This window comes from Lycorma delicatula, chromosome 1 (assembly GCF_047948215.1).
Source record: "Lycorma delicatula isolate Av1 chromosome 1, ASM4794821v1, whole genome shotgun sequence".
Taxonomy (NCBI): domain Eukaryota; kingdom Metazoa; phylum Arthropoda; class Insecta; order Hemiptera; family Fulgoridae; genus Lycorma; species Lycorma delicatula.
The window spans coordinates 295,986,543-296,006,956 of NC_134455.1; the positions used below are offsets into that span (position 1 = coordinate 295,986,543).

Sequence of the window (20,414 nt, forward strand, 5' to 3'; positions counted from 1 at the left end):
GCAACAAACAAGATGTTTTGTGTTTATCTACCACACATAAACTTGAACCTGTGGAAAGTGTCTATTCATATTTTGCATAGGAAATGTAGACGCAGATATACCTCTTTGCATTTTAGGGAGGCATTTGTTGAAGTGATCTTCCAACAAGTATAAGTGAAGTGATTATCAAAAGTATATATTTGCATCCAGAAAAAAAATACGCCAGGGTTCAAGTGAAAAAGACTAATTTTGTTTTAATATTGTGATAATGTGTTCTTCATGCATTATATTTGTTTTTTTCCAATTATTTTGCCATAATAATTCAAAATATTAGTATTTAAGCTAAAAAAACAAATCAGATCAAAATAACATAAAAACATGTAATAAATAAAACCAACAAGAGGTTAAACAGGAGCAGGCATGTTCCCTATTAATCCTATGCTGTAAAATCAAATCAGCTTGGTGTAGGCATCATTAATTTTTATCAATAATACTCATACTCTCCTAAGTAATAAGGTCTTGGTCAGTTAAAATTAGGATCACTGATCAAAGTGGAGTAAATAAAACTAAAGATATTAAGCATAGAAATAATTTATTACATTTTCAATCAACATTGTTAGATTAAACTTAATATTAGATCATAAGGTATATAAAAAAATACACTGAAGGAACTATTTACAACAATAAAAATAAACTTATTTGTTAGCTTTTTCTAAATCTTTAAGTCTGGCTAATTCAACTTCTGCATTATATTCTTGTAATTTTCGTCGCAGTTCTTCACCTCTAGCTATAATATCTGGAGGGTATTGTTCCTGTTTAAATCTAATTATTTCTTCTTCAAAAAGACTTACTTGATGAAAATAATGAAACATTGCTACAGGAAATGCCATGTATATAACCATTTTTCCTACTTCAAGTTTCCAGTTTCCCATTTTTGTAACTATATCTGAAAAAAAATTTTCAGTAATTAAGTTATCATTAAAAATATATAGCTGGAGATAGTAGTACCCCTATCCCCTCCTTAGCCAATTATTTCTTTTATTTAGCATTCTATTTTTTGTGAAATCTTCGATCAGATTTCGTTCCTCTCCTAATAGAAAGTACTTTCTGAAAGAACTTGGCTAAAGCTAAAAATTGTAAAATAAAAGAGGAAGTACAGTCTGTCAACTCCTGTATAACTAATATTTTTAAGATGGAGACTGACTGTTATGAAATCCACATTCTTAGATCATTCAAAGTTTCAGATCCTGTATTGACCAAACTGTTGAAGAAATTACAATACTGATAATACGTGATTTTAATTTTTACTTATTATTCTCACAAGCTAGACAGGAAGTATAAACAAAGCTAGCCATCACCGATGAGAAACACATGGACAAAGCTACAGCAGGGATGCTAGTGTATTTATATAATAAAACATTTAAAATAAAAGTTTATTTAATAAAAAAAGAAAAGTGCATTGTCATTAAATAAAGAATGGCATTTAGAAAGATAGTTGAATCATAGTCAGTAGGAATCACAGCCAGCCAGCAACACTATCAAACTTACACCAATACATGGCTTGGTACTTTTTTCTGTCAACTAATATTTATTAAGCTGAAAACAGTGCTTCGCATATGATTTGAATACTACAAATTTTGCATTGTATTCAAGATCTCAATATGTTTTAGTATATACCTGAAAATTGTTTTAGACATATAGTTTTTATCACATCATCAGAAAAAGAAGATGTTCACATATGAGATGAAAAGATTTAAAGAATAAAAAAATGTATATATGTGGAAATGAGTCTTATCTTATATTCCACTCCTCAAACTTTTAATATAATGCTCCTGTTAAGCAGTGCTGGCTGGATATAAAGAGCAGCAGCTGCTCTACAATCTATCAATCCACAATACTAAATTTCATTTTAAAAAGAACGAGTAAAAAGGACAAGATTTATAATTGACTTTTTTTGGATACACAATTAAGAGTTCATATAATAAATAAATCAAAATTAATTTTTGAATCAAAATTAACTAACACCGATAGAATATAATGTGCACAGGCAAGGATTCTTTTTATAAGCTCTTCCTGAAATGTAGAGGGAGAATAATTTCTTTTGTTGGTGTTCAAAAATACCTGTGCAGCTGTAATTTAAAAGAATCATGTTGCAAGAGCATAAATGGCACTGAAAAAAGAATTTGCAGGTCGTATTGTTAATTAAAAACAATAATAAAAATGTAAATGTTTGTTTGTTCAAAATCTTAAATCTCCGAAAGTTCTTCACAGATTGCTTTAAAATTTTGACATAACATTCCATTTGAATACACACGTGTTTTTATATACCTAAATTGTCACACCTGTGCAAGTAAAAACATGCTTTTTTTTAAAAAACAGTGCTATCTGTTTGATGTAAAAGCAACACATGCTATACTAAATATTTTACAATTCCATTTCAATGTTTCCAGTATGTCTGTCTACTATAGACTAAAAAACTACTAGACCTTAATCTTAAAAGGTAAGAAGGGAAAAGGGAAATGAACATTATGGAACTTCACAAAATTTAACATAATGTTTTAATTTAACAAAAGTTCCATAATGTTTTATCAAACTTTCAATCATCTTCATTCGGGTCTGCTAGTATGCTATAAAAATAAATAATGCATTATGGTTAAAAAGATTAACACAGAAAGGAGATAATTAAAAGATAATGCATCAGTTAAAACTTAAAAGAGTTTCACAAGTCGGCAGAAAAAACTACCAACTTGTTTGGAATGTAATGAAATAAAACAACAGTTATTTATTTAGATCTAAGAATTTATACTCTTCTTTTTTTGATTATTATTATCTTTTATGATCCAAAAAAAAACTCATCAGTCCATCATCCAAGTATGGCATTGTTTGGGCCTTGTGGTCCTCCCAAGTGCTTTTTCATATGTTCTGATCTTTGTGCCCTTTGTTGAAAATGTTCGTCTTGTGAGTGAAAAAAAAAGTATTTTTGTTCTTGATTTTCTTGTGTAATTTTATTTTATGGTGTAAGGCCAATTTCCCTCAATCCTCTGAGAATAAGATAAAAAATAATTAAAAAGTGAAAGTACATTATTAAATATTCCAAAGGAAATTTTTAATTTGACAGACCAACATACTGGTACTGATGTGAACACAGCTTTTAACTTTGTAATTCAATAATGGGTTGAGGTATTTTAATTAAATTTGGTGTAAAATGTTAAAAGCAAAATTCTCCAGAAAAGTAAATATGCCTTTGGTTTTTGTTGGTTACATTTTAAGTATTCACATTCCAAAATAAAGTTAATTTTCTGCCAAAATAAGAAAAGATTTTATATCTTTAAACTAAATAATTATAAAAGTCAATTTAATTATTAGTAGGTAAATTTGTATTTCTAATGGAGGATAAAATCTCACAAAGTATTATTCTTTAAACTACATTTTTACTACAGAATTTAGATTTTGACATTAACTTAATATTTGTTTGAAATCATATTCGAACAAATGAGATAACCTTTTGTTCATAATTAGATGCCAGAATTTTGGGAAATAGAATAATTTACCATAACATTACTAATTTATTAAATTAACATGGGCTTCCCATTCTGAAATTTGAATGAGTAAAATTTTATTTATTTTATAAAAAATTTTGCTTTAAACTTAAAAATTGAAATAATTCAATTTGCTCATTATCATTCAAGACTAAAAACATTAAATTTAAATCATCTTTTTAAAATAATTGCTAATATTTCAGTATATATTATATATTTTCAGTATATATTATATTATTATTATATATACATATATATTTCTAATATTTCAGTGCTATATCTTTCTTTTAATCAGATATTTAGATAAGAATATTAACAGTTTACATAAGAATTTATATACATTGCAGTGAATGAAGTAACTATAATAAATTAATATACCAGTAATAATAATAATAGGGATGTTGCACATAAAAGTTATACTATTTTCATTTACTTTTGTTACTTGTAAAGAAAGACAATACAAAATGGTTATTGTAGTTAATTCACAACCTCAACTTTCAATAGGAAAAACTGCTGCACAGGTAACAGAGTAATTGCATGGAATGTTTTTTTTTTATTTAATTATTCATAAGAATTATTTTCATAAAATTATACTCTAATATATATTTAATATAAATCACATAAAAGAGTAATATCAGAAATAATATAATATATATTATTATATTTTTTAAATTTATTATTTGGTGTCAGTAGCAAGTAAATAATAATAATAATTGCCCTTGACGTTACTCTTATTTTGCTTTTATGCTGTATAGCAATTAATTTGATTTGCTTGCTTTTATTTATTCCTTTAAAACTGTTGTGAGATAGAAGGTGCTAAATTATCCCAACTTAACTGAGGCAGTACATAACACTATTTCATGGCAAAAAAGAATGCATTAATTAGAGTTGCTTTATTATACTCATCCAAGTCTATCTTATGATGTTCATGTAAAGAACTAGAGACAAAAATAACCCTGAGTTACCTTCTCTCCGAGTATTAAATAGCAAGGCAACAAGAAACCACTATCTCTACTCTTACTTTCCCTAACAAGCCTAACCTATGAAGCCAGTTATTTTTAGAGTGGCTATGCCATTTTCTGCATGGTTTGTACCTTATATCAAACTGCCTACAATTAGAATAGGTGCTTTACAGCAAATTAGGAAATCAAAAAACACTGCGATTACATAAACCAGTTTGTGATATTTGTTTGAATGTCATTTAGGAAAAAATTAATGAAAAATAAGATTATTCCGTAGCACTTTCAACAACTTTACTCTTTCAGTTATTGATATTTGAAACTCCTAATCAATACATTAAGCAAACAATGATACCCCTTAACTGACTTCCAGCTGTCCTCTAAGGAACACAGAACTGCTTTGTAATTTACGGTAGTTAACCATCACAGGTTATTTCCCACTAATAAAGAAAATGATTTTTTTAACAAACCTATTTCAATCCGTGAAATAAATTTAGTATAATATAATTATAATTAACCTAAAATAGTAGCATTGGTTAACCCATGAAACAAGGCAAGACTTATTTGCTTCATGATTGCAACGGCAAAATTGTTCAAATAAGGTACAAAATTCTTCCATATCCCCTCTACTCACCAGACTTAGCACCTTCATGTTATTATTAACTTTTTCCAAATATAAAGAATTGGCTTGCTGGAACAAGATTTATACAAAATAATGAAGTTATTGCCAAAAACTCTGCCTATTTTGAACTCTTGATTAATCACATTAAGATCTTTGTTCAAGTTTTTCAGAAATAAGAAAGACTTTTCCTGAAAAATTGTGTCATTTTTTCATGGACTTATCAAACATCCCTTGTAGAAGTGCCAGCATGACAACAGCAGAAATGAAACCAGGACACTGCTAAGTCAATTCTCACAGCACTCATCCAAGGAAAACTGATAAGGAAATGAAGAGATGATCAACATAATGGATTGTCTTTAACTGCCCATGACCCTGCCTTAGTGTAACAGGAAAAACAGCCAGTTTTAAGTAGTACAATACAAAAATACTAACTAAAAAGGAAAATTCTTGTTTTTTGATGTCCAAAGCAAAACCATATTATTCAGTATTACATAGTTAACATAGCGGTTAGCTAGGTTTGGATTTTTTAACATATAAAATTTTACTGCTATTATTAGTGTAAAAAATTACACTGAAAATTACCTTTATTGCATTTCTATTATTATTTTTTTACATTTTATATTACTAAGATTTTGATTTTTCAATAAAATTAACTGAAAACAGTTATGATTACAGAATTCTCATATAAATCTCTTATAATTGATTATTAACTTATTTTAAAATGTTAAATATAAAACATTTTTATTTAAAAATATAAATAAATTTAACAAAAAATCTAATTTTTTACAGGCAGCACATGGAGCAGTCACATTATTCACTATAATTAAAAAAAACCCAGCAAAACGTACAGGTGTTCAACTTTGGTTAAAACAGGGGTAAAAAATTAAAGTAATTCTTTCTTTCATATATATAATTAGGTCACTAATTATCAAATGATTATTACTCTAGAACCTTTTTTCAGTACATAAACTTTTATTTTGATTACCGAGATAAACATAAATCCTTATCTTTAAGGATAATATATGGACAATTTAAAAAAAATAAAATAACATAAATTAGACAAGGTAAGTGAAATTATAAGTGTAGACATTAATTTATAACAGATTTTTCTTTAATTTTGTTGAAAAACAACAAAGCATCAGCAATTATCTAAAAGACAAAACACTTCATGATTGTGATTTTGCAAACTGTGGCTATCACATTATAATTAATTCATAAAAACAAGGAATAACTTCAAAGTAATTATTATGTGTAGGTTAATCTAACCTACCTATCATAAATAAAGTTATTATAATACATCTTGTTAAAAATTGTTTTTAAATTCTTACACATAGGAACAATATTTTTATTAAAAGAATAAAATTTCATTTAAGTCAGACGTGCACAAAAATTATTATAAAATATGGTTTATCCAGAAGAAAAAAAGTATAAATAGTTCTACTATAATGTGGAAGTGCAATGTTCTCCAAATTACAAGCAAATGTGTACACAGAAATAAGAGTTACATAGAGTAATGGGTAAAAAAAATAATAAATACCACATGGAGCAGCAGCATGCTGAAAATTGAAAGGTAAGAAAAAATCCACACCCAAATCCAGAATTAATAAAAACTTTAAGTTATATTGAGTGGTCATAGAATATAACCTTAACTAATTATTACAAATTAATTATAATCACATAAGATTTATAACACACTAAAGTTACATCATCATCAGTTATTAATCAAAGGTTAAACTAAATCTGTACTCAAATAGACTTAAGAACTTCATATTTCTTTGATAATTAATATGAAGTTCTCAAGTCTAAAAACATGAATTTTTGAGTTTAATCAACTGAATATAATGCAGCCATTTAAATAAATTCCTTATACAATACATTATATATATACAAATAAATAGAAAAAAGCACTCCTCTCATTCATCACTATTTCTTACATTTCCTTAACAGCTTAAAAGTTTAGGAAGAAAACAAGAATTATTCTGATCAAAAATTATAAAACGTTAAATAAAAAATGGGTGCCAAGACTCTAAGAGCTGGAAATGTGACACCATTACAAATGGAAGTAAGCTTCCATTACAAATGGATTTTATTTCAATTATTAGTAAAGAGATAAAAAGGAATAAATATTTATGTGATAACCATCACGACAATCTATAAATGTAGTGCTCTGAAGGGCAACAATTTTTCTATCCTTTTATATGTAATAGTTCTTTTATAGGTTTTATTTTTGATCAAGAATAATTACAATTTCAATTAACACACTGTACCTAGGATGAGTCATTGTTACTTATGAACAGATGTTATATAAATTAGGAGAATAATCTTTCTTGTAAATTGCCAACATTACAGATATTTACAAACTGTAATATATTTATCAAAATAAAAGGAACTGAATTTTATTATCTAATATAAAAAATAAATGAATATTCTTTTAATGGAATTTTTTGTGATTACATTCAGAATCAAAAATATGTATAAAAATTTAACTGCTCAATCAGCCTACTGAACATTCTTTAGCCACGATATCTATTTGAACACTACTGCAATTAATTGTGAAGACTTTCAAACTTTTCAATTCACAATACTTAAAATATATAATTTAAAAAAATTATTTCAAACTGGCAAAATTTCATTAAGATTTCATTTTAATAAATAACATTTTAAATATAAATATTGTAAAACACATTTTAAATCACCACTTACATGTTCTGTTTACAGTCAACCAAAGATTGTTCTACGTGGAACAAGTCCTGACCAAATGTTACAATTGAAGGAGAAAGCCAAGAAACTAAAATTGCAAACTTGTATCATCCATGATGCAGGACGTACAGAAATTGAAAGCGGAACAATGACTGTTTTAGCAATATTTGGAGAAGAAAGAATAATCAACAAAGTCACTTCAAATTTACCACTACTAAAATGACATATGTAAAATAGAGATAAAAACATGGAGAAAAGAAAATCTAATATTATAGTAATTATTTATAAAAATAAATTAAATTTATAAAACTTAATTTCTACACTTTTGTTATTAATGATTTAAATTGTAGGAAAGTTTGACATGTATACAGATTCACAATTACTTTTTTTTTGTCTTTAGTCATTTGACTGGTTTGATGCAGCTCTCCAAGATTCCCTATCTAGTGCTAGTCGTTTTATTTCAGTATACCCTCTACATTCTACATCCCCAACAATTTGTTTTACATATTCCAAACGTGGCCTGCCTACACAATTTTTCCCTTCTACCTGTCCTTCCAATATTAAAGCGACTATTCCAGGATGCCTTAGTATGTGGCCTATAAGTCTGTCTCTTCTTTTAACTATATTTTTCCAAATGCTTCTTTCTTCATCTATTTGCCGCAATACCTCTTCATTTGTCACTTTATCCACCCATCTGATTTTTAACATTCTCCTATAGCACCACATTTCAAAAGCTTCTAATCTTTTCCTCTCAGATACTCCGATTGTCAAAGCTTCACTTCCATATAAAGCGACACTCCAAACATACACTTTCAAAAATCTTTTCCTGACATTTAAATTAATTTTTGATGTTAAAAAATTATATTTCTGACTGAAGGCTCGTTTTTCCTATGCTATTTGGCATTTTATATCGCTCCTGCTTCATCCATCATTAGTAATTCTACTTCCCAAATAACAAAATTCTACCTCCATAATCTTTTCTCCTCCTATTTTCACATTCATTGGTCCATCTTTGTTATTTCTAATACATTTCATTACTTTCATTTTGTTCTTGTTTATTTTCATGCGATAGTTCTTGCGTAGGACTTCATCTATGCCGTTCATTGTTTCTTCTAAATCCTTTTTACTCTCGGCTAGAATTACTATATCATCAGCAAATCGTAGCATCTTTATCTTTTCACCTTGTACTGTTACTCCGAATCTAAATTGTTCTTTAACATCATTAACTGCTAGTTCCATGTAAAGATTAAAAAGTAACGGAGATAGGGAATATCCTTGTCGGACTCCCTTTCTTATTACGGCTTCTTTCTTATGTTCTTCAATTGTTACTGTTACTGTTTGATTCCTGTACATGTTAGCAATTGTTCTTCTATCTGTATCTGAACCCTAATTTTTTTAAAATGCTGAACATTTTATTCCAGTCTACATTATCGAATGCCTTTTCTAGGTCTATAAACGCCAAGTATGTTGGTTTGTTTTTCTTTAATCTTCCTTCTACTATTAATCTGAGGCCTAAAATTGCTTCCCTTGACCCGTTACTTTTCCTGAAACCAAATTGGTCTTCTCCTAACACTTCTTCCACTCTCCTTTCAATTCTTCTGTATAGAATTCTAGTTAAGATTTTTGATGCATGACTAGTTAAACTAATTGTTCTGTATTCTTCACATTTATCTGCCCCTGCTTTCTTTGGTATCATTACCATAACACTTTTTTTGAAGTCTGACGGAAATTCCCCTTTTTCATAAATATTACACACAGTTTGTATAATCTATCAATCGCTTCCTCACCTGCACTGCGCAGTAATTCTACAGGTATTCCGTCTATTTCAGGAGCCTTTCTGCCAATTAAATGTTTTAATGCTCTCTTAAATTCAGATCTCAGTATTGTTTCTCCCATTTCATCCTCCTCAACTTCCTCTTCTTCCTCTATAACACCATTTTCTAATTCATTTCCTCCGTATTACTCTTCAATATATTCCACCCATCTATCGACTTTACCTTTCGTATTATATATTGGTGTACCATCTTTGTTTAACACATTATTAGATTTTAATTTATGTACCCCAAAATTTTTCTTAACTTTCCTGTATGCTCCATCTATTTTACCAATGTTCATTTCTCTTTCCACTTCTGAACACTTTTCTTTAATCCACTCTTCTTTCGCCAGTTTGCACTTCCTGTTTATAGCATTTCTTAATTGCCGATAGTTCCTTTTACTTTCTTCATCACTAGCATTCTTACATTTTCTGCGTTCATCCATCAGCTGCAATATATCGTCTGAAACCCAAGGTATTCTACCAGATCTCTTTATTTCGCCTAAGTTTGCTTCTGCTGATTTAAGAATTTCCTTTTTAAAATTCTCCCATTCTTCTTCTATATTTTCTACCTTATCTTTTTTACTCAGACCTCTTGCGATGTCCTCCTCAAAAATCTTGTTTACTTCCTCTTCCTCAAGTCTCTCTAAATTCCACCGATTCATCTGACACCTTTTCTTCAGGTTTTTAAACCCCAATCTACATTTCATCTTGTGAGTGAAAAACAAGTATATTTGTTCTTGATTTTCTTGTCTAGTAGCGACCAAATTATGGTCGCTATCAATGTCTGCTCCAGGGTAAGTTTTGCAGTCAACGAGTTGATTTCTACATCTTTGCTTAACCATGATATAATCTATCTGATACCTTGCAGTATCGCCTGGCTTTTTCCAAGTGTATATTCTTCTATTATGATTTTTAAATTGGGTGTTGGCAATTACTAAATTATACTTCGTGCAAAACTCTATAAGTTGGTCCCCTCTTTCATTCCTTTTGCCCAGCCCGTATTCACCCACTATATTTCCTTCCTTGGCTTTTCCAGTGCTTGCATTCCAATCTCCAACTATTATTAAATTTTCATCTCCTTTTACGTGTTTAATTGCTTCATCAATCTCTTCATATACACACTCTACCTCATCATCATCATGGGCGCTTGTAGGCATATAGACGTTAACAATCGTTGTCGGTTTATGTTTTGATTTTATCCTTATTACAATGATTCTATCGCTATGCGTCTTGAAATACTCCACTCTCCTCCCTATCTTCTTGTTCATCACAAAACTTACTCCTGCCTGCCCATTATTTGACGCTGAGTTAATTACTCTAAAGTCACCTGCCCAAAAGTCGCCTTCCTCTTCCCACCGAACCTCACTAATTCCTACTATATCCACCTTTACCCTATCCATTTCCATTTTTAAATTTTCTACCCTACCAACCTTTTTTAAGCTTCTAGCATTCCACGCTCCGACTCGTAGAATGTTATTTTTTACTTTTCTGGTGACCCCTTCCTTAGTAGTCTCCACCCGAAGATCCGAACGGGGGACTATTTTACCTCCAGACAATTACATTTATCACAAATGGCAGGAGACACTTTAAAATTATTTTTATATTTTGGATATTGGAAATGATTAAATGTATCACCTATTAAATGAAGTCAGCATGTCCTATTATAATGACACTCTGACTCTCTCTGGTCTCTACACTTAAACCTCAAGAAATTATTCTATTTTTCAGCACTGGGTTATCTTGACTTTGGAGTTTCTGTTTCAAATTTCCATAAAAGGCTAGACCTGGAGTTGCACACTACAAAATTGGTTAACAGTTCCACGCATTGTCAATTTCCTGTGGATAGCTGCTACTACTGGAATGGCTGTATTTTGTGTAGCAGGTTGGCTGAACTGAAGGCAAGTTAGTAAACTGTAGAGTTGGCTATTCCTAAAATCCTGGCCGCTAGTTAGTAACCCTGCCTAAGATGAGGGAATGGAAGTCTTTTTTTAGAGGGGAGGAATCCCATTTATGGGTACCTAAATAGTGTCGGGCTAGCTAACAGGTTCCGCAGAATGTTATTAAGTGCGCATGTATATCTGCCCACTACTAACGAAACTTCCCCCCTGGAACAGCTAGAAGATCATTACTTTAGGGAGGGGGGTTAACAACACCCCCCCCCCCCACACACACACACACAATTGGCCACCACAAGGATCATCAAAGCTATAATACCATCACGCTCATCACAAAAGGATATGGTTCCAACCAAGCACAAACACTCACACAGGTACAGACCACGCAAATGCATAGACACAGACATCGCAATAACTCAAGTGAAGAGAAACACAAAGAACAAGAGGCACCCATCAACCACACATGTACATGGCTACCAATACATGCACTCAATTTACTTACTACCCACAACAGCCACCAGTCATTGTTTCAGTGATGAGGGCAACACGTTCAGGAATGGAACAGTCTAGGTAGCAGAAAAGAACGCAGCAAAGAAGCACTGCTGAGGTTTAATTGGGGCCCTGCAGATGTTCTTCCAGAAGGTTAGATTTACTTTTAAAAAAATTATTGCTGCTCTTGACACAGCATCACTGGATGCTGTGTCAAGTTTATAAGCTGCAATAATGACAGCAATCAGAAATGAAAATACAATGGTAAAAAGTAAGATGTGTATATTAAAAATATACAATTCACTTTCTTCAGTGAAAATAAAATAAATCTCTTTTAAACAATATAACAGACTTTATATGATCTCAATTCTTTGTACTTTAAATCGAAGACCGAATGTCTGTGCCACAAACAGCTACTGAGCCTCGAATCAGTTTAGCGACCAATGTCCTAACTAGCTCCTAGAGCTAACCTAATTGCATGAGCGAACTAAGCATAGTGCCACACATCACTTGCTTCATGTCCCACTACTCACTTGTCATATATTCTAAAATGGGTAGGCGCACCCTATCAACTACTAAAATATATATGACATTCAATAAATTAAATGCATGTCGTTAGACAGCAATTCGTTGCCACGCTTAGGTCACTGAATGCCAGCAAGTACCCATCCACCAATAATAAAGCGCTTGGAGCTTTAATTAGCTGATGTCCAGCCTTAACTCTCAGATAGCTTTCACAGCAGCAAAGTAGGAATCTTTCCCTTAAATAAACTACTGATGCTGGTTGAACAAAGCAATGGCATCAAGGAACACCCACATGATCAGACAATGTGGCTCATGCCACATTAACTCACTCTGGCTTATGAGTGGCCAATTTTCCCCTTGACCTCTAAGTTCTAGGGTGGCCTGAGTTCTGGCCGCCCCAAGAGCTGGGCAGTCTAACATCATATGTCCATTCGACTGGACCTCCCCACAGACACACAGCTGATCAGCTGCCAGGCGGAAACTAAACAAATATTGGTTCAAGTACGCGTGGTTGGAGAGCACCTGGGCACCCATTGCCCTCAAAAAACGAAGGAGAGCCATACCATCCCCCAAGTCCTGTATAAATCTATACAAGGACCTTCCCCCCTTAGTCGTGGTGTTCCATTATTGCTGCCATGTATCCACCACGAGGCTGTAAAGCCTCCTCCTCAGGCAGGAGATGGGCAACTGAACGAAATTTAGAACCGATGCATTCATTATCCATAATCCATTGTGATCACCGTTCCACTCCGAAATAAGCCCGGCTTGAAACAGTATCCCAAATACCTTGGCCTCCCTGCCTCTTCGCAACTTCAACACGACCGTCCGAACTTTCATTATTAAATCAATTGGGAGAGCCTTTCCCAATATGGTGGTAAGCTCGTAGGGCGTTGTTTTAAAAACACCAGTGCATACTATTGATGCTCTGCGCTGGACACTCCTTAAAATCTGAATAAGTGTTCGATTTCTGTCCAACCTATGCGCCCAAACGTACGCAGCATAAGAGGCCATACTTTACACCTCGGTACACCATGTACAAATGACAGCCCGTAATCCTTCCAAGCAATCCTCCTAAGCTTGTGCATCACAGAGACTGTGTCTGCCGCTACTTGTCTAATGTGGTTGCTAAACAGCAACTTCTCATTAAACAAAACACCTAGGTACTGAACACCACAACTCGGCTGATCATACAGCCTTTATATTTAATGTGGGGGTTACGACTGTACAATAATTTGTCTGTACCCTTGAGAAGCATAAACTTCATCTTGGGCTCAGAAATCTTTAAATTTTGAATCTCCATCCAGCCCTACGAGGTCGACAAAGCCGCCTGCGCCCGGTCTTCTAGCTGCGGTCATGAATTACCACGAACTAAAAGGAGAGAGTCATCGGCGAAAGCCTGGGCCGTGAACCCTTCTGGGAATGTCAGTCCCAGAAATCTGTAAAATATCAGGTTCCACGGCAGGGGACCTAGAACGGAACCCTGCGGGCTTCCCCTGGTGACGGACTTTTCCACAGCAAGGTGCGCATCTCTAAACAGAGCCGTACGCTTAGACAAATAGTCATGCATTACGGCATGCAGGGCTACGGGAACATTGCGGCGTTCTAACTCATAGAGGACAGAACTCCAACACAAGGAAGGAAATGCTGCCTCTATACCAATAAAAATTGCCGAAACATATTTACAGTTGGCCCTTTCCACCTTGGCAAAAGCATTTAATATGCAATCCTCGGTGCCAACCCCTTTCATGAAGCCATACTGACCTCAATTTAGAAGTGAGTTTATATCGATGCTTTCCCAGAGCCGTTCCACAACCAGCCGATTACCGATAGGTCGATAACTGCTGACCTCACTCTGATTGGTTCCTGATTTTAAGAGCACCCTCACCAAAGCCACCTTCTAACAAGTCGGTAAGCAACCCTAGCTACGGAATCTCGTGAATAGCCTGCCAAGCAGCTCTCTTATGACAAGCAACAGGTGATAGAAAATATCCGGGTCAAGTTGGTCAATCCCCGGCGTCTTTCTCAGTGCCATTCAAGAAACCATTTGGTTTATATCTCACACTACACAGCCAGTATGCCAGGGAATGGTGTCTCACCCGCCCTAACACCAACTTCTTGCAAGCCAGCGCCTCTGGGGTCAGTGAGTGGCGAACTTAATATGACATATCATAATTTAAAAAAGAATTATTTTTTAATGCTTAGTTCCTTCTACTGGAACAGGTTTTTTTGTTAATTTTACTTAATGCATTGGTTTTATTTTAATTTAATTTTCCATACAGATAGGCATACAAAAAATGCTACACATTAAAAAAATTATGGAAATTCAAATTATTAATAAGCATATACTTTTTTGATTAGGGTATTTATAATTATTAGGGTATTTTGTAATGCTTATAATCTAATGAAAAACGGTAAACTGTTCCAGAATTATTTGAAAATTAGTAAAATTTATAAAAAATCTAGGGCAAATTCTACCCTATGTATTCTCTTATATGTTATATTAAGAGTTATATTTTTGTACAATTTTAAGGGTGGATTATCAATTAGAGTTGTTCAGTTAAAAACTGTTCTCAGTCTGATAATGCCTAATTTGCAGAAAAATAATAGGAAAAACGAAATTGTTAAGGGTGGGGGTTTCACAAACATTTTATGATTCTACTTTCTTATTTTTTATAAGAAAAATAAACCCAAATTATGATATCAAATTTCATTATTATAAGCTGTTCCTGAGTTAAAGCAAGACACCATCAAACATATATACAAAATTGTATAGTTCACACTTAAGGATTTTAGATCCAACAACTTTAAAACCATAAGAAGTTATAAATATGGGTGGGGGTCATTTTTTGTGCTAATATTTCTTTTCCTATATCATATGGTATGTACTATAAAAATCAGAATGTGTATTTTCTTGGGAATTTTCTTCCTAAGTAAATTAACACAGAAAATGCTACTATATACGTAAAATGAAAATTCTCTAATGTAGAAACATGGTTCCATTATGATATAATTTTCATGTACTACTCTGTCCAAAACAAAATATCTCAATTTGTATCAAAAACTATTAACTTCTTAATGATTACAATGACTGAAATACACACAACAGGTTCAGCAAAAAAGCTGATGTAATAATATAATGATGGTAAAAGCAAGCGAGTTTATGAAGTTAACAGTTTTTTTTTTAAATTCACAAAGCTGTAGAAAATTTCAGAAAGTAGGTGTACAAGATTGTCCCTAAATATATTACAATTCAGGCAGAAAATCTAATCATACACATGATTTGTCAGAAACCTGTCTTTGAAAAGAGGAGATCTCGATAAGGAGCAAAATCAAATCTGTATTGCCTTTTTTAAGAAGCCTAACTTTTTAAAATATCTTACAAAATCTTAGAATCCAAAATATCTTACAAAACCTTAGAATCCAAAATATTGTTAGTATATGTTTTACCCAGAAAAATCTACAAATTAAAAGGCGTTTTAGCTAAAAAACAGAAAATTTTCCATGTTTTACATGAATGCAAACTGTTAAGATTATTGTTAATGCATTTGAAATAATACAAACATTTCCTGGAATCCTGTTAATCAAACTGACATCAGTCATATTGCAAGAAACTCTATAAAATGATTACTAAAAATCTACATATTATGGTTGAATTTTTTTTTTTAAGAATAATCAAAATCTTTTTTTTTTTAACAGCAAAGTTGTAAACAATGGTATTAAAAAATCCTGTCATTTAAGTTAGGCAAAGATCTGTAACCATACCTTAAATTAAACTTTTCTACATTTTGTGCACCTAGAAATTCTACAAAGTGCTACTATTAAACATAGTGCAGCCAATTCTATAAATAAGATTTGTAAATGGAGAATTTTTGAAGTTTCCTACTTTCAAGATTTTTTTTTGAAACTGTTAAAAACAATAAATATGTGGCCCATTATTGAAACTTGTACTACCTTTGTTATCTGACCTCGTCAGAATACAAAAAAAATTATTACAGGCATTAGAAAATGGCTTTAATGAGTATATCTACAGTTTCCCCAAATAGAGTCAATATAAAAATTGACTGTTTCTTGGCAGAAGGGTACATTAATGTGTCACTTTATATAGTCTAATGTGGTCTTTCTTATGACTCAACACCATGCAGACAAAACCATCAGGAGGAGGTTATTAACTGCAGTTTGCAAATAGAATACACTAGCTCATGAATGACATCATTAAAATATTTTTATCTTATGTTTTACGGTTTCTTAGAGCTGTCCATTTATATTTAAATTACTATAGTGTGTTTCAGCTATTCATGCCAATTGCTGTACAGCAGTTGGAAATTTTATTGTTTTAATTGAGATATAAAATGTGATATATGTTTATGACAATAAATATATCATGTCTGGGCAATGATAACACAGAAGCATTTTTCACCCAAAAAAAAACCAACCAAAACAATACTTCTCACTTTACCATTTTCAACCACCTTAATATCATATTGTTCCAACACATGGTCATATTGTTCAAATTGGGGCAGAAAAATATTATAGCATTACGAACAGATTTTTTAAGCTGACCAAAAATAAACATTCTGCTTATTATCAAACTTTAAAAAAGTGAAAATAGTTGCGTAAGACTTGAATAATGTGTCCCATCTATAGCAATACATTTTTTTAATTAATTCTTTTTTTTGTAAAAAAACTGAAGATGACCCCAACAAAGCCTGGAATAAAAATAATATAGTTTTACTGTTAATTTTTCCTAGTTATAATTTGCACGATTTAAACTGATCTTTAATTTTTAAAGTCTGACAATGTAGGGAATAATAGAGGCTGAAACACCAGCAATTTTTTTTTTTTGTCTCCTTGCAGTAAGGAGAGTGCAAATAATTGCACTAAGTTAATACATACATTAAAATTATTCATTTGATATCCCATCAGTACTTTCAATATGTATAAATTTTTCAAAAACTACAGTGAATAGAACAAAAAAAAATTGGTCACAGTACTTAACCTGTGCACATGAGTGAAAGTTAATACCAGCTAATCAGATTTTGAATTCCTTCTTGGTGCAGTACATCTATCTACAATCTCTATCAAAACAAACAGATTAGTAGAAACATGTTCTAAAAAGGGTTCCAATGAATTCCTAACAAACTACGTAAATTTTTAAAAATAATAATTTTATAAGATTTTTGTTTATTTTTCACAATCATTCTGAATGTTTTTGAGATTTCCCTGTATCATATTAAAACAGAATAATTTGTGAATATTATAAATTATTCAGTGTTTTAAATCAGTGCAAACATTTATTAATGAACTTAGAAGAACAGCTTTACTATGGATTCACAACACAGAATAAAGTTGACGCCATAAATATTTTCACTTCTAATATCTAGTAATTACATTGAATTACTATAAATTCCCTTTAAACAATAGAAAACTAATAGAAGTAAAGCACTCAGACATATTCCAACATTAATCAGACATTGAAGAAAAGTGAAGGGAATTTGAAAAGAAGACATTGAAGGGAATTATTATAAATTCCCTTTAAACTACAGAAAACTAATATAAGTGAAGCATTCATAGACATATTCCAATATCAGTCAGACATTGAAGAGATGTGAGAAGGTATCATATGCTTCTTATTCTTCCTCCTTCCATGACATGTCACACTTACCAACAATATAAAATGTTAACAAGAAGAGTAAAACATATGGATTTAAATATGACTGTTACGATTTTATAAATATGGTTAACCTGTTTTGAGAGCAGGGTAAACCAACCTGACTTTGATGTCCAAAACCATTTAATACTAATGTTTTCAATATAAAAAACAAGTATGTATATTATTTCATTAATTATATACAATTAATGACTCGCCTGCCATTTTGTTGAAATTTGGAATACATCTTGTTTAGGACAAGTTATTCATTAAAGTGAAATTTTTCATCGGAAACACTTTTCACCAGAGTTACATCCTCGTTAAGTTACTCAGTAGTCACCAAAAATTTTGTAATTGTACAAGTGAAATATAGATTATTTTTTAACTAAATAATTTGGTTAAGTTTATCAATTAAGTTAAGCATGAATTAGATTCACAAGTTAAGTGCATACATTATTTATACAATAAATTGGTTTAAGTGAAATTCAATTTTATTTAGTTTGGGTGAAGGTTAAAATTAGGTTAGGTAACTAGCAATTTTATGTACTGAACTTCATATGATATCAACATAACCCCATAATGCTCGCTAACCTCATCTAAATAACCTTGCATATTAAATTGGCCAATTGTCAGGCTGAGTCCATAATTATATACAATAACCAATTATTTAGTACAAAAATAATGTTTATTACATTTTTACAGTGCTGAATTTTTGGTAACTGTACTTTGTAACTTACTGGCACATAACTCTGGTGAAAGGCATTTCCAACAAATAATTTCAATGGTAATGAATAACTTAGTTCCTAAATAAGGAAGATTGCAAATTTCAATAACATTTGGTATGTTTCAACATGTAATCAATGTAATCTTATAGCAATAGTCAAGAACAAGAAAACAGACTTCTTCAAACTATCCTTAGAACTATACTTATCCATTCTCTACCCCCACCCCTTTTTTCTTATCACTAATCCCTTCTTCCTCATTACTAGTGCTGTGGGTACGGGTCTGACCAGTACCTACTTTGGGTAGGCAAACTGCCTATAGACTAGTTTTGGGACTTTTCTTCCTGTCCAAAGGTTGCCCAATAATACTAATGATTTAGTGCCAAATCACATAAAATCAGGCCAAGGGTCTCCAAAAAAGACCCTTGTATTACATAAACAGCTGTCTCAAAATCTTAAGTATGATATGGTACACTGTTTTTCTCACACGATATGCAATTTCAGTAAGGCAGTAATTATCAATATAATATAAATTAAATGTACCATACTGACAAACATTTTCCAATAAACTCAACAAATAAATAGCTCATATATTTATAAGAATTTACGAGTATTTATGTTGTTTTTATAAATCAATATTTATAAAGAAAATAACTTCTGTAACTTGAATAAATGATAATTAAACTTCCACAAATAATGATAAAGCAATTCAAGTTAACAACACATTCGTACATCTTCAGATATACATTAAGTACATACATACTTAATATTTACCATTTCAATAATGAAATTTAATTACTTAGAGAAATACTATGGTTTAAGATTTAGTGACTATGACTTACTGGCCCCCTGCTAACTACTGGTATTTAAAGTGCATTGTTGTTTTAAGCAATGGTGCTTAACTTCTCTTAAAATTACACAACTAAACAAGCATTTTGAATGTACTGCTGACAGTCTAAAATGACAAATACTGAAAACAGTTGCTTATTCTGTTGGCTAAATAGTCACACAACTTATGTTTACTAATCTGTATCCTTTGTTAACTTAGATTCCAATTAATTAAAAATGTTCATCAAGTAAACCAAAAATAAAAAATTAATTTCAAGCAAACTGATGATATCTGTTAGATTAAATCTGATACAGACTAAAGTAATTGTGAATATAATTCTGAATTACATTCTTTAATGCATCGATAAAAAATTTATTAAATCTACAATACAAACCCTACTTACAGTTACCGGCAAACATCCCACATTACTAAGTAGGAAAATTAAAACGTTACCTTTGCAAAAAACGTATTCAAAGCGTTTCATAAAATATCTCACCTAGTTATAACGTAATTTATTTATTAATAACCTGCAAGCAAATTAAATTATCTTAACCAACGTAAACTCAAATTCGTGATAAACATAACCTTACTATAAGATTGTGTGTTTCGATATTATTAATCGAAGTTATATAACAGAATCGATAATAAATATCGAGATTAACAATTTGCACTCAATTCCGGCTGTTGTAGAA

General features: G+C 31.4%; 2 protein-coding genes across 5 annotated transcripts; one reads left to right on the top strand and one right to left on the bottom strand.

Moving 5' to 3' along the window:
- Positions 1-554: 554 nt before the first annotated feature.
- Positions 555-20,366, bottom strand: LOC142318332 (protein PET100 homolog, mitochondrial). Of its 4 annotated transcripts, none has more exons than XM_075354911.1 (2): positions 20,219-20,366; positions 555-925 (listed from the first exon to the last, which is right to left on the bottom strand). In XM_075354911.1, exon 2 carries the CDS (start codon positions 909-911, stop codon positions 675-677), a length of 237 nt encoding a protein of 78 aa, XP_075211026.1. In that variant the 5' UTR covers positions 912-925; positions 20,219-20,366; the 3' UTR covers positions 555-674. The 4 variants fall into 4 exon arrangements, with proteins under 4 accessions (XP_075211026.1, XP_075211025.1, XP_075211027.1 ...); XM_075354910.1 differs by lacking the exon at positions 20,219-20,366 and adding an exon at positions 20,176-20,196; XM_075354912.1 differs by lacking the exon at positions 20,219-20,366 and adding an exon at positions 7,803-7,934.
- LOC142318330 (peptidyl-tRNA hydrolase 2, mitochondrial-like) lies at positions 3,854-8,113 on the top strand. Its single transcript, XM_075354909.1, has 3 exons — positions 3,854-4,039; positions 5,889-5,974; positions 7,818-8,113. The coding sequence occupies exons 1-3, from the start codon at positions 3,917-3,919 to the stop codon at positions 8,020-8,022; spliced, it is 414 nt and encodes a 137-aa protein (XP_075211024.1). The 5' UTR covers positions 3,854-3,916; the 3' UTR covers positions 8,023-8,113.
- Positions 20,367-20,414: the final 48 nt, after the last annotated feature.

Excerpts from the sequence above, each read along its gene's own strand:
- LOC142318330 (XM_075354909.1), top strand. The coding sequence starts at position 3,917 with ATGTTGCACATAAAAGTTATACTATTTTCATTTACTTTTGTTACTTGT. Across the intron at positions 4,040-5,888 it reads TAGGAAAAACTGCTGCACAG|GCAGCACATGGAGCAGTCAC; the intron begins GTAACAGAGTAA and ends AATTTTTTACAG. Across the intron at positions 5,975-7,817 it reads CAACTTTGGTTAAAACAGGG|TCAACCAAAGATTGTTCTAC; the intron begins GTAAAAAATTAA and ends TTCTGTTTACAG.
- LOC142318332 (XM_075354911.1), bottom strand. The coding sequence starts at position 911 with ATGGGAAACTGGAAACTTGAAGTAGGAAAAATGGTTATATACATGGCA.